The sequence below is a fragment of the Pavona decussata genome, unplaced genomic scaffold (genome assembly GCF_977016875.1).
Source record: "Pavona decussata unplaced genomic scaffold, jaPavDecu1.1 SCAFFOLD_217, whole genome shotgun sequence".
Taxonomy (NCBI): domain Eukaryota; kingdom Metazoa; phylum Cnidaria; class Anthozoa; order Scleractinia; family Agariciidae; genus Pavona; species Pavona decussata.
The window spans coordinates 833,071-845,704 of record NW_028145622.1 but is presented as its reverse complement, the minus strand read 5'-3'; the positions used below and the strand labels follow the sequence as shown (position 1 = coordinate 845,704).

The 12,634-nt window shown below is 40.2% G+C and overlaps 1 protein-coding gene across 2 annotated transcripts; it reads right to left on the bottom strand.

Moving 5' to 3' along the window:
• Positions 1–1,458: 1,458 nt before the first annotated feature.
• On the bottom strand, positions 1,459–5,235 carry LOC146459717 (uncharacterized). 2 transcript variants are annotated; one of them, XM_085089207.1, is made up of 2 exons: positions 5,076–5,235; positions 1,459–2,131 (listed from the first exon to the last, which is right to left on the bottom strand). In XM_085089207.1, the coding sequence occupies exons 1-2, from the start codon at positions 5,128–5,130 to the stop codon at positions 1,716–1,718; spliced, it is 471 nt and encodes a 156-aa protein (XP_084945333.1). In that variant the 5' UTR covers positions 5,131–5,235; the 3' UTR covers positions 1,459–1,715. The 2 variants fall into 2 exon arrangements, with proteins under 2 accessions (XP_084945333.1, XP_084945332.1); XM_085089206.1 differs by lacking the exon at positions 5,076–5,235 and adding an exon at positions 3,922–3,964.
• Positions 5,236–12,634: the final 7,399 nt, after the last annotated feature.

Sequence of the window (12,634 nt, the reverse complement as noted above, 5' to 3'; positions counted from 1 at the left end):
CGCATGCACAGAAAAAAATGACAGGTGTTTTGTGGAATTTCGTGGGAAAATGTTTTGATAACTTCGATGGCAGAGACCTACGTTGGCTATGTCCATAACTGTGCAAAGCTAATTAATTTTTGTGCTAAATAATTAGGTCTCGTCGTCTACGAAAATGGTGCTTCTTTTATATGCTATTTTCTGAAACTACATTTCCCTCATCGTTTTTTTGTATATTTCTCTCTGTTTTTCTAGACTCAGTTTTGAAGTTTTTTTTACCTATTCAGAACCTATTATTTTGAAACAAAAATTCCAAAAATAGTCCAGCCAGCAAGTCATATTAACTACTGTTTAATTAGTTTTGATCCTATTTTCTCATTAAATCACATACAAATTTACCTATTTTAAAGCTATTTTCACATAGCTTTCGTTATCCGATCTTAGACAGACTTACAATTACGATTAATTAAGCCAAACGGCAAAAGGGAGAAATGCCCACGAGACTATATTTATCCAACATTGGCTGATCACTGTCTGCATTACCTCGGTAAAATTGAGCAGTCTTGCGTTAGCTTGTCTTGGATTCTAAACTTTAACCTCAAGACAACACTACCGGAATACCCAACAAAGGTCATTTTCCTTACGATTTTACGCCGACTTCAAGTGATTGCGCCTTGGTGCATGGGAGAAGAATACGTGCGATGTATTGACCACAAAAAACACTCTGCGATACACTTTAACTTTTCCCCAAAATTTCCTTTCCTAGTACATAGTATTAATCGGTCGTGTACCTTAACTCCACCTTGGCACAATAATGCTTCTGCAGATGCTTATTCCTCCCTTGACGTCACGGAAAAGAAAACGTTTTTTAAAAAAGATAAGCATGTGACTGAAGACAAACTGACTGGTGTTTTGACCATGGTTACGCCAGAGTTTTGAAGCGTTTTTTTGACGGGAGGGGTGGGGTAACTGATGCGTGGTTGAAATAAAACGTAGGCACGCAATGCATACATAGCTGATTGTGACCTCTAACAAATTTGACACTAATGAATAGTCTACTGAAGTATCGCTTCAGTGTTAACAATGCAAACATCGAAACCTCAACAGTCTTGTTCCTTGTCAGAAGGAAACTGGTTTTGAGAAGTACTAGCAACTTTATGGGGAGGCTTCACACGAAAATGGTACCTGGAGGTATATAAAAGGGAAACGATTTCAGAAGCTGAAGTATAGAAGAGGGCGGGGAAGCTACCATTTAGGTATTTCAAAGGGCCTTTCAAAATATCTGGAACAGACAAACCGTCAAAACATGCAGTGTGTCTTCTCTAGCTATGTGAAAAAGGAACCATCGCAGTACACTTTCCAGCACTGTACTCGAAGACTTCTTCTCTAGGTCAAGCTGTAGAATTCCATTGATCAAAAAGAGACCAAGCACGAATTGATTGCTCCGTTGACAGTTAAGAGCGTTCAAAGCTTGAGAAGTCTTTCTAACTGTTTCTTTAATAGTATCTCATCGTTAAGATGTGTGTCAAAAACAATGGGTACTTTCTATATACACTCTACAAGTTGACTTTGTCTATCACGAGTAACTTTGTCTACGAACTATAAGTTGTGAATTTCTAATCAACGATAATTGTTCTCATACGTAACAATACGAAAAAGAAATTCAAAGTTTGCTTTTAGCCTAGTGATTGATGATGATTGTACAAACTAAACAAATGAACGGAACGAGCTAGTGTTCATGCCATGATCACTTCATACACCAGGAAACAAATAAGTAAGGACCCAAACATGTACAGGCCGCTCAATGGGATCCTGGATGATCCTGAAGGTGCTGTAAATGGAGCTGTACTCTTTGTTGGCCCCCCTCCATTGTTGCAGAGATCTCCCCCACAGCAAGATTTACATATAACTGTTCCTTCAAAGTCGGGTCGCGAACAGCCGACGTCTGAACAGAAATTATTGGTCGCACATTGTCGTGTAAAGAGGGACACAGCGCCGTTCCCAAGAATTGTTTTAGAGATGACGCACTTAGTCTCGTCAGAACTACAGGCGACGTTCGCGTTATTACCCAGTGCAGAAGAGTTTAATGAGCAGTATTGGAGAGCGTCAGTATTATCTTCACGGCTGCAACTGTAGCACTGCAGACCAGAAACTGAAAATAAAAAGAAGACATAACTTTTTTTGATGGAATTTCTCGTTGTTTTCAACAGTTACAGTAAAATTTATGGAACGGCATTCGAATATATTAAAAGACCCACGATGTGATGCCCGCTACAACGAATACAATCCTCAGTCTAAACTTATATAAACGGTAAACATATTTAATGTGATTACTATGATGACGACAAAATGCTCTCACGCAACTTATGGTAAGCATGCGAGGAATGTCAACAAAATATTATGATAACTTTAAACATGATGCCCGCAACATTCCTTTTAGCGCATTGCACTTTTAGCTTATTTTCAAAATTTTCTTTCATCAACTTGTGTATTAGTGCTTTCTCTAACCAAAGGACGGAAAACAAACTTCTGTTCAACTTCCACACAAAAAATGGCAGACGTTTTAATAGCAAGTTTCAAAGGTTTTAAAGGGCCATATTACAATTGTCTCCCCGTTTAATGACTGTTGAAACTGCACCGACATATGCTGCTATTTTAAATAAAAGAAATATTATGTTGTAAAAGAAAATTGAATTTCAAATGAATTTCAGTTGAATTTCAACTTAATTTCAATTGACTACCGTTTTGTCGAAGCCAGCAAACAGTTGTCTCGGTTAATCGAGAAATCCCTAATACGTGATAACATGATTAAAAGTTGACCCTCAAGCTTCTTAGGATAATAGGATTATCCCAGCAAGAGGTTCAACCCTAATCCTCATGATCATCACGATCGAGTGAAAACGTACAAACGATATGGTGCTAGCTCAATCTGCCAGCTAGGTTCACCTTCCCAAAGCTGTAAACAAGCCGTGAGAGAGTCATTCCTTTTCCCTTTACTTTGCAGGCTGTTTAAAAGATAATACAAATACTCATTTGAAAGCTTTTGATGATAAGTGTATCCTGTAAATGGCATTATACATCATCGCCTCTCTTGCATTAGCTCTACCCAGAAGCCCGGCGGTAGTTCAATATATGGAAGTGGGGTTTAAACTCTAGGACTATTCGGGTGTCCAGTCGCATATAATAGATGAGATTAGAACAGTTAACTTTCAACGAACAAATCTTTACACGACGAGAGGTTTACTGGGAATTATACCATGAAAACGTCACAGCGATATAGAATAAAATTTAGCATACCATATTAGATTAATGAACATCAATCCCTTGGCAATGTAATATATATTTTTTTCAACTTAACTATAGGTTGTTAGTAGGCGAATAATGCGGTTACTAAAACAAACAAAAAGTAACTGAAAGCCTTTGATCGCGCTTGAGGTAGGCGCAATAAGAAGAAATATATCATCGAACAGGCTCGCCGGAATTAGTTAAGCAGCTATAAACCTAAAAACTAAGCAATAATAGTGTTGAAAGCACATTTGAGAATTCCCCGCAATGCAACAATTGAACCGGTAACCATATGAGAACTAATTAATTCTATTAATTTTAGGTTCCACGTCACAAGTCAAGCTCGCGCCCGAGTCAAGTTCGAGTCACGAGCCAAGTTCGAGTCAGGGTCCAACTTTTAGTTTTTTCTCTCATATTTTTTCTTCCTATGAGTTCTGGTTTTTATTTTCTTTTATATAATGATGTGCTAGTGGTAGATGGAAAATTAACTTTCAGGTTTGCAACATTTTATCGTTGTGACTCGCTGCTACTGTGGAAAGATATACGACATCCTTTAGTTTATTTTATAAATTTACTAGGAAGATCAGGACCTGTAGGTGCATACACCTGAAGCAGAGATGCCATTTCCCCGACTGAGAAAACGGACGGTGATATTACCTGCATGACTCACTGATTCAAGCGCCATCTTGTTGCGTCCACGGGACACCCAGGATAACATAGAATCCAATCTTTACCCTTCGCGGAAAAAAATGTAGACGACCACGGGAATTTTTTCAACACGTGGGTTTCACAAGGCGTAGTGACTGACGGAAACAGTTTAGTCACAAACAAAATTAGAAAAACCCTTTCAGGGAAATTATAGATGGCGAAAATGAATGAGGACTGCAGTTAATTTGATACCAACAATGAAATCTCGCGATCGCGTGGACAATAATATCTCGTTCATGTTTAATGCTTCGAACATAATTTATCTTATCATTATAAAAGCAAGAACCATGATCACAATCACAGCCTTTGATCAAGAAAACACGAAGAAAAAGGAAAAAGAAGACAGAAGAAACGGAACCTTACTCAAACTTGACTCGTAACTCGAACTTGACACGTACAACGAGTAACTGAACTCCATTCCGGCAGCTATAGATCTACATCCTTTGCAAATGTAGCTTGGTGAACTTTCTATGCCTATATGCTGTTTCTAATTATTCTTCTGTCTTCCGCCGGCTACTTTTAAACTACAACGGAATATCAATTTTTTTAACTTCCTAGAAAAACTAAATTCGGCTCGAAAGTGAAAATGCTGACCGAAGCAAATCCAAGGGAAATAACTTTGGTTAGAAAAATCGGAAGTCTGAAATCGAAGATTCGAATAATCGAGATTCCACTGTAGTTTCAAATTGTATACTCCAATTTGCCAGACTTAGAAAATCCTTAGAAAGATTTATTAAGTAGTTTCTAAAAGGATATTTCCAGTAATACGCGCTTTTGAAGATGTCCCGCAGCCGACAGATGGAGAAACAAAACGCTCAATCGCCACTACTTCAAAAACATGACGAGGAAAAAAAATTTTCCCGGCCGAAAATCCTTTTACGTAAATGAAACGGTAAACTGGAGAAGCAAGTCAAGCCAAGTAAAAACGTGCTTTTTTTTTTCAATCATTTCAGTCAACCCACAGAACGCCCCTTAACTTGTATTCAGTCAGTTTGGTTCAAATCGGCTCGATCTTAACCTTTTCGCCTTTTCAGTATTTGAAGAAAATCGATTCCAGTTCACTAGTTATGAAAAAACACGCTATAGAGTAAGGAGGACAATACCTGTGGCCAAACATGAAGCAAATATCAGCAGACTAGCTAGTGGTGGTGCAGTCATGGTCCGGTGGAAAGATGTTCCTTCGTGCTTAAGTTCGATTGAAACACAGTGCCGCCGGCAAACCAAAGCGAAAAACAATACAAACTATTAAATCGCAAATATCAATGGCATCTATATTAACTGTCTATTTATATATTTTTACACTGCATCATGCGGCTGGATACCAGCCAGGAGCCAATAGAATTCTTACCAACCAAACCCATGACACTTCCGGCCTTCAGTTATCGCGTTTCATTTCACAACCTCGATCCCAGGATCCTCTCCTACTCTTAACATTGTCTTGGAAAAATGACAAATGATTTGATAACTGCGCAAGGACTTGCGTAATCTACTGTGAACACAGGCAGCCCAAGGTCACGTCACTCACTAGTGAGCGTGGTACTCGTGGGACGATGACCTTTGAGTGCAAGCGGTATTGGGTTACAGGCAGCCGTTGAGACTTTAAACGCAATATAAGACTTTGTATGGAAACAAACTACTGTCAATTCTGAAGCTTAAATAACGCTAAATTTAGCTTTCATTCGATAAAATCAAGCCGGTCCACCCGCCGAGGGAACTCCGAAAACTTGATGATGCTAAAAACATTATATAAGACGCGACAGCGTCTTTCCCTCCCATGTGGGACACATTTTCTTAGACGTGCACGAGGCACGGCCTCGTTTTGGTGCGAAGCTTGTTTTCGTCCTATAATGTCATAAAATTACTGTTTTCATTTACAACTCTGGCAGAAGTCTTGAACTCGTGGATTTCTTTGCATCTTTTAGCTTGATGTCGATTACGTCAACGATTTTCTTTAAAATGTTCGTCTTAAGCCAAAAATCCCCACGCACTAAGCTGGAAATGAACATTTTCTGCTTTCGATTCCACCATCGCTTCTTATATTGAAGACCTGGTGACTTTGAAAATGGACGCAAAACGCATGATTGGTAGAATCTGAACAAACAAAAATTTGTCCCAAGTTTTTTCCCCAGTCGCCTGAAACATAGCAGTATTCGGTCGTGTACCTTACCCGTACATTGGCACAATGACACTTGTCGTGCACAGAAAAAAAAACTGACTAGTGTTTTGTAACAACACCACTGGAACACCCAACAAAAGGCCTTTCAGTCACTACGATTTTACGCCGACTTGATTGCGTCTTGGTGCGAGAAGAGTACGTGCGATGTATTGACCACAAAAAAACACTCTGTACACACTTTTACCCCAAACGCATGTTTTTTTTCTTTTTCTTTCCTTTCTTTTCTTTTCTTTCTTTTTTGCCTGCTATCTAGAACCTAAATTAGCCAGGGAGCTAACAAGACAACCTAATGGTTTATTTAGCTTCCTTGCTTTACACGTTAATTTAACTAATAATTAATTTAATTTATATAACACCACTAAAAGATTGTAATAATCAACATGTAAATAGAAAAAAAGCACAAATAAACATTATCATTACCATGGTTACGCCTGAGTCTTAAAGCGTTTCTTTGACGGGAGGGGTGGGGTGAGAAGAGTAGTTGAAATAAAACATAAGCACGCAATACGTACATAGCCGATCGTGACCTCTAACAAATTTGACACTGATGAATGGTCTACTGCAGTATCGCTTAAGTGTTACCAATGAAAACATCGAAACACCAACGATCTTGTGCCTTGTCTGAAGGAAACTGGTTTCGAGAAGTACTACCGACTTGATGGGGAGGCTTCACACGAAAGTGGTACCTTTTTCAGGCTGGAGGTATATAATAGGGAAACGACTTCAGAAGCTGAAGTATAGAAGAGGGCGGGAAAGCTGCCATTTAGGTAATTTGAAGGACCTTTCAAAATATCTAGAACAGACAAGCCGTAAAAACGTGTAGTGTTTCTACTCTAGGTATGCGAAAGGTACATCATTTTCTCTGGAAGAAATATCAAAGTGTTTTCTATTCTGTCTGGCAACAAGGTTAGGGCTTTGTCTTCCGCGCGTATGCTGAGCTTCTTCCGGAGGGATTATAACGACTACAATTTTTCCATTACCCAGCGCTCCGTTATGTTTGGTTTCAATGTATTTCAAAGCCTACTCTAGGCAAAGCTGGAGAGTTCCGTTGATTAAAAATAAAGCGCGAATTGACTGCTCTGTTGACAGTTTAGAGCCTTCACGGCTACAGACGCCTTTCTAACTGTAACTCTAAGAGTATCTCGTTATATCATTAAGACATGTCTCAAAACAATGGGTACCTTCTATATCACTTTGCAACTTGACTTTGTCTATCACGAGTTACTTTGTCTAATGATCGTTCTGATCCGTAATAATACGAAGAGAAATTTAAAGTTTACTTTTAGCCTTGTGATTGATGCAGATCGTACAAACTAGTGTTCATGCCATGATCACTTTATACACCAGGAAACAAAGAGGAAAGGACCCAAACATGTACAGGCCGCTGATCAATGGGATCCTGGATGATCCTGACTGTACTGGAGGTGTACTCGGTGTAGGCGAAGGTGTAAGCGAAGGTGTTGGTCCTGCACCATTGTTACAGAGATCTCCCCCACAGCAAGATTTACAATTATATCTTCCGTTTTCGTTGGGTCCGTGACAGCCGGGGTTCGCGCACTGATTATCCTGAGTACATTTTCGTGTAAAGGAAAACACAGCGCCGTTCCCAAGAATTGTTTTAGAGATGACACACTTAGTCTCGTCGGGACTACAAGTGACGTTCTCGTTATTACCCAGTGCCGAAGAGTTTAATGAGCAGTATTGGAGAGCGTCAGTATTATCTTCACGGCTGCAACTGTAGCACTGCAGACCAGAAACTGAAAATAAAAAGAAGAGTTAACTTTTTTGACGGAAGTTTTTGTTGTTTTCAACAGTTACAGTAAAATTTATGGAACAGCACTCGGATATATTAAAAGACCCACGACATGATGCCCGTTATAACGAATATAATCCACACTCCAAACTTATATAAACGGTAAAATACTTGTTGTGATTACTATGATTACGAAAAAATGTTGTCACGCAACTTATTGTAAGCACGCGAGGAATGTCAACGGAATATTGTGGTAACTTTAAAAATGAGGCTGGCACACTTTCCTTTTAGCGTATCGCAATAAGCTCACTGTCATTTTCAAACATTTCTTCCATTAACTTCTGTACTAGTACTTTCTCTAACTAAAGGAAGGAAAACCAGCTTCTTTTCAACTTCCAAATAAAAAGTGGCAGACCTATAGCTATAGCAAGTTTCAAAGGTTTCAAAAGGCAGATTGCAAACTTCTGCCTTTTTCAATGACTGTTAAAACTGAAAACCGAAATATGCTGCTATTTATTAATCCCTAAGTCGTGATTATATTATTAAAACTTGACCCTCTAGCTTCCTAGCATAACAGGATCATCTCAGCAAGATTCAATTCTATTACTCATCATAAATGAAAATGAAGAAACGAAATGGTTCTACCTCAATCTGCCAATCTGCTCAATCTGTGTTTTGTTTTCCGTCTTATGCAAATTCATCACCACATTAAATTGAGACGAAAATCATTCATAATTCATCAAGCAAGCAAGCGATTTTTTTTCCCAAGAACTTAAATGTTTTTACAGAATTGTCAGAATTAGATCCTGGCCTGGTAAGAGTAGAGAATTTTTGAGGGAACTGTTTTCATTTCACTTAGGATCATTTGTTTTTCTCCAAAGGAATGCATTGAGCCAACGATTTAGAAAAGGTTGTTGTAATGGCATTTTTTGTGAAACACACATCAATTGTTAAGCATGCCTAATTCAAACTTAAGGCGTATTGCATCTTATGTAGGATGGCAGTACCTTAAAGACTGCTTAGGCGTCTGAAAATTTTTCACAAGACCAAAAAACATCTCAAATAAAAGCAAACAATAAGCAAGGAACCGCACAATGAAAATGCCGCAAGTATACGGAGGATCTGTAGAAGATCTAATCAGCCAAAGCCACCGGGGGGGCGTGGGGGGGGGGGGAACTTCCTTATAAGAGGCTAATGGGGATGTGCCGCTGGATAGGGTCGCACTTTCACGACTGGATTGACTAGAATGGGGTTGCATTTTCAATAGAGTTACTAGAATGGGGTCGCACATTTTCGGATTTTTGAGGTAAAAAAATTGTATTAAGAAGGGATTCAAAATGTTCTCGGTTAAAAAGTTCAGAAAGTTGTTGTTTATTAAATGTAACAATCACCTCTTATTACATTCCGTTCTTGAAAGTAGATGCATAAATAGAAAGTGACTTAGTTGGGATGGCGAAAATTACGTTTTCCCAAAAAGTGACTAAGATGGGGTCTATAGGCTGGCCACAAAATAGACTATAATGGGGCAGGGGCTCTGAGAGGCCAGCGGCACATACCCAGCAAAACTGAACCCAAGTAACCCCCCCCCCCCCCACTCCCCTCGGGCCAAAAATATAATGTGGTAATGATGCTGCATAAGACGAGAAACGTATGGAAAAACCTTAGTTTAAATTTTAGTTTTAATGGAGAAAGAGATACAACTTGAGTTCGAAAAAACGAGAGTCTCGAATAATCGAGAGTCCACTGTATTTTCTTATTGTATACTCTAATGTTCCACAGCTAGCAAGTCCTAGTTTTTAAATGGAGAAACAAACGCCCAATCACCATTACTTTAAATAATTTTCCCGACCTTGACCGAAATTCTTTTTCGTAAATGAAACGGTAAACTGGAGAAACAAGACGGTCAAGACAAAACGGCTTCCTTTTTCAAAAATTTCAAACAAGTCAAGCCACAGAACGCCGCTTAACTTGTAAATTCAGTCGCTTAAGTTCAATTCGCCTCGATATTACCATTTGTCGCCTTTGAAGAAAATTGATTCCAATTCACTAGTTACGAAAATCACGCTATAAAGTAAGGAGGACAATACCTGTGGTCAAACATGAAACAAATATCAGTAGACTGGCTAGTGGTAGTGCAGTCATCATCGTGGAAAGATGTTTCTTGCTGCTTAAATTCGATTGAAATACAGTGTCACCGGTAAACCGAAGCGAACAACAAAAATTGAATTGCAAATTTAAACTTAACAAGGTTGTGTTCGTCCTACGACCGCAGTGCTTTTTGGGCGGAATTGTAAATTGACCATTAAAAGCTCGCGCTTTAATGTGAAAACATCTCTCACATCTGCTTTCGTGGCAAGTTAACATGTGACCGTAGAACGAAACAATTCAGAATTTTACTTTCATTGCCGTAACCCGCATTTTTTTTATTTTTCTTTCTTTATATGGTAAACTAGAGCTACTGGCTGAGACAACAGCGGGGTACCACTTTCTCACGTTTCATATCTTACGAGCCTGGTGGTGACCTGGAAAGCCTCCTCTCTTGTCTGGATCAGACTGTACATGTTAATTTGGGGTTAGTGAAAATCTGTGCAGACGAGGTTCATTCAGTTTCATCACCACTTATTACTGTGAATGGTCAGAAGCCCCACCTAATGGCTGACAACCGTCGTCCCAGAGACATGCCTATGCAACCAGAACCAACGTCATCATCACGTGACTCAAACGTTTCTCAACCTAACATCTCGGGACAGCCCAGACCTCCTACGCTAACTATGCATTTCAAGATGTACACACATAGCTAGGACATCTTGGTAGACCTGTTACCTTTGATATGGACCCTACAGTATTGTTAAGCAAAATGGAAAGCGAAGGGAAGATATGCCCACAGTAAGACGCCCACAACTTGCTGTAGTAACATGACAGGCAGAGAGAGAAAGGACAAATTTAGAACCTATTTAGAGCAACCAGAGTACTCAAGCATCCATATTCCACTCTTTAAGGACATTTTAGCACAATTCAATGGTGCCAAGTGTTTCTCAGCCGCAGATGCAATGTCAAGTTTCTCCAACAGTCTTCTAGCTAGATCATGATTCCAGCTTGGCCACTACTGTTCATACCCCATTTGGTCGATATCGGTGACTGCGACTTCCATATGGAGTCTCAAGTGGCACTGAGGTATCAAGCAAGATAACAAGAGGCTTTGCAGCAACAATGCAGATTGATGTCCTCATTTATGGGTGTGGAGAAGCACAGGAGCAGGCTGAGAAAGATCATGATGAGGATCTGTACCATTTCTTGGTACGCATGCACAAAGTAAAGCTCAAGTTGAATCCATCCAAGTGGGTTTTTAAAACCCAAAAAGGTAATGTTGATGGGATTCCAGCTCAGCCGAGACGGAGCTAGCCCAAAGCCATCCATGGTCGAAGCAAACACAAAAATGCCCACACCCTTAGACCAACATGATGTCCAGCGCTACTTGGGTATGCTTAACTTACTGGCGAGATTCTGCCTTAAACGGAGTGATGTAATTAAACCTTTAAGGGACTTGGCCTGTAAAGACGTCCCCTTCAAATGGACTGATGCACACGCTAAACCTTTTGTAGAGTCCAAGAATCTCGTCGCTCATGCCCCTGTTTTACGGTACTTCAAATCCTCATCTGCCTGTCACCCTTCAGGTAGATGCATCTGCTGCCGGAGTGGGTGGAGCCCTCCTCCAAGATAATCAGCCAGTGGCATTTTACTCGAACACCCTAACGGGCACAGAAGAAAAGATGCGCAATTATTGAGAAAGAAGGTTTTTCAATATGCTTAGCATTTCAGAAATGGAACAGACTGCTTTACGGAAAGTTAGATATCACAGTTGAAACAGATCGTCAACCCCTTGAAACATTTCAAGCCATGCGCATGAGGCTCTAACGATGGTCATTCGTTGTGAACTACAAGAAAGGAACACACCAAGTCATAGCAGACACACTTTCAAGGGCTCCTGAGCCTCAACTCTCTGCAGCTAATCTCTCTAGAGAACACATCTTTAGAGTGGAATTGGAAACTGCGACCTTGGACAACTCTGGCATCTCCAACGTGACCTTGGGGTCACGGAAATAAAAAGTTTTTTACTCGGGCCGTAAGGCGGACCGAGTTAAAGTTTCGGTGGCATTATCAAATTCTTTTTTTCTTTTTGGGGTCGCGATGGGCCGAGAGATAAGACTTCGGGCTACGAGTTATTGTTCTCGGTCTCGTTTTTTGTACTCAGGTGGCACGAGTAAAGTTTTCGGTGGCGTTATCAAATTCTTCGCGTTCTTTTTACTCGGGCCGTGAGGCGCCCAGTTAAGTAATCGGGGAAGGAGAGGGAAGGGTCCCGAACTCTCTCATGTTTTTCGCTTCCAAAGCTCCCCCTCCCTTTCCCCGATGCATTCTGCGAGTCACTATTCTTTCTAATCCAAACATTTGGCGTCGGTTGTGAAGCGTTCGTGAACGTTTCCCTTAGCGCAGAGAGGGTTCTGGAGTCGTTAGAACAAAAAGGTGAAGGCAATGATAGCATGTCGAGTGGCGAAGAAAGCTAAAGCGTAAGGATTAAAGCCTGTGGATATAGCATAAGAGAGAGGAGGTAGCTTGAACATGGTGCATTCCGTTTCGTCTGATCAGCGAGGGTGACAGTTGTGCAAGAAATCATGAACCTTTGGAAGGTTTGTCGCACGAGCAGCACGCGCATGAATTTAACTCCGCATGAAGTA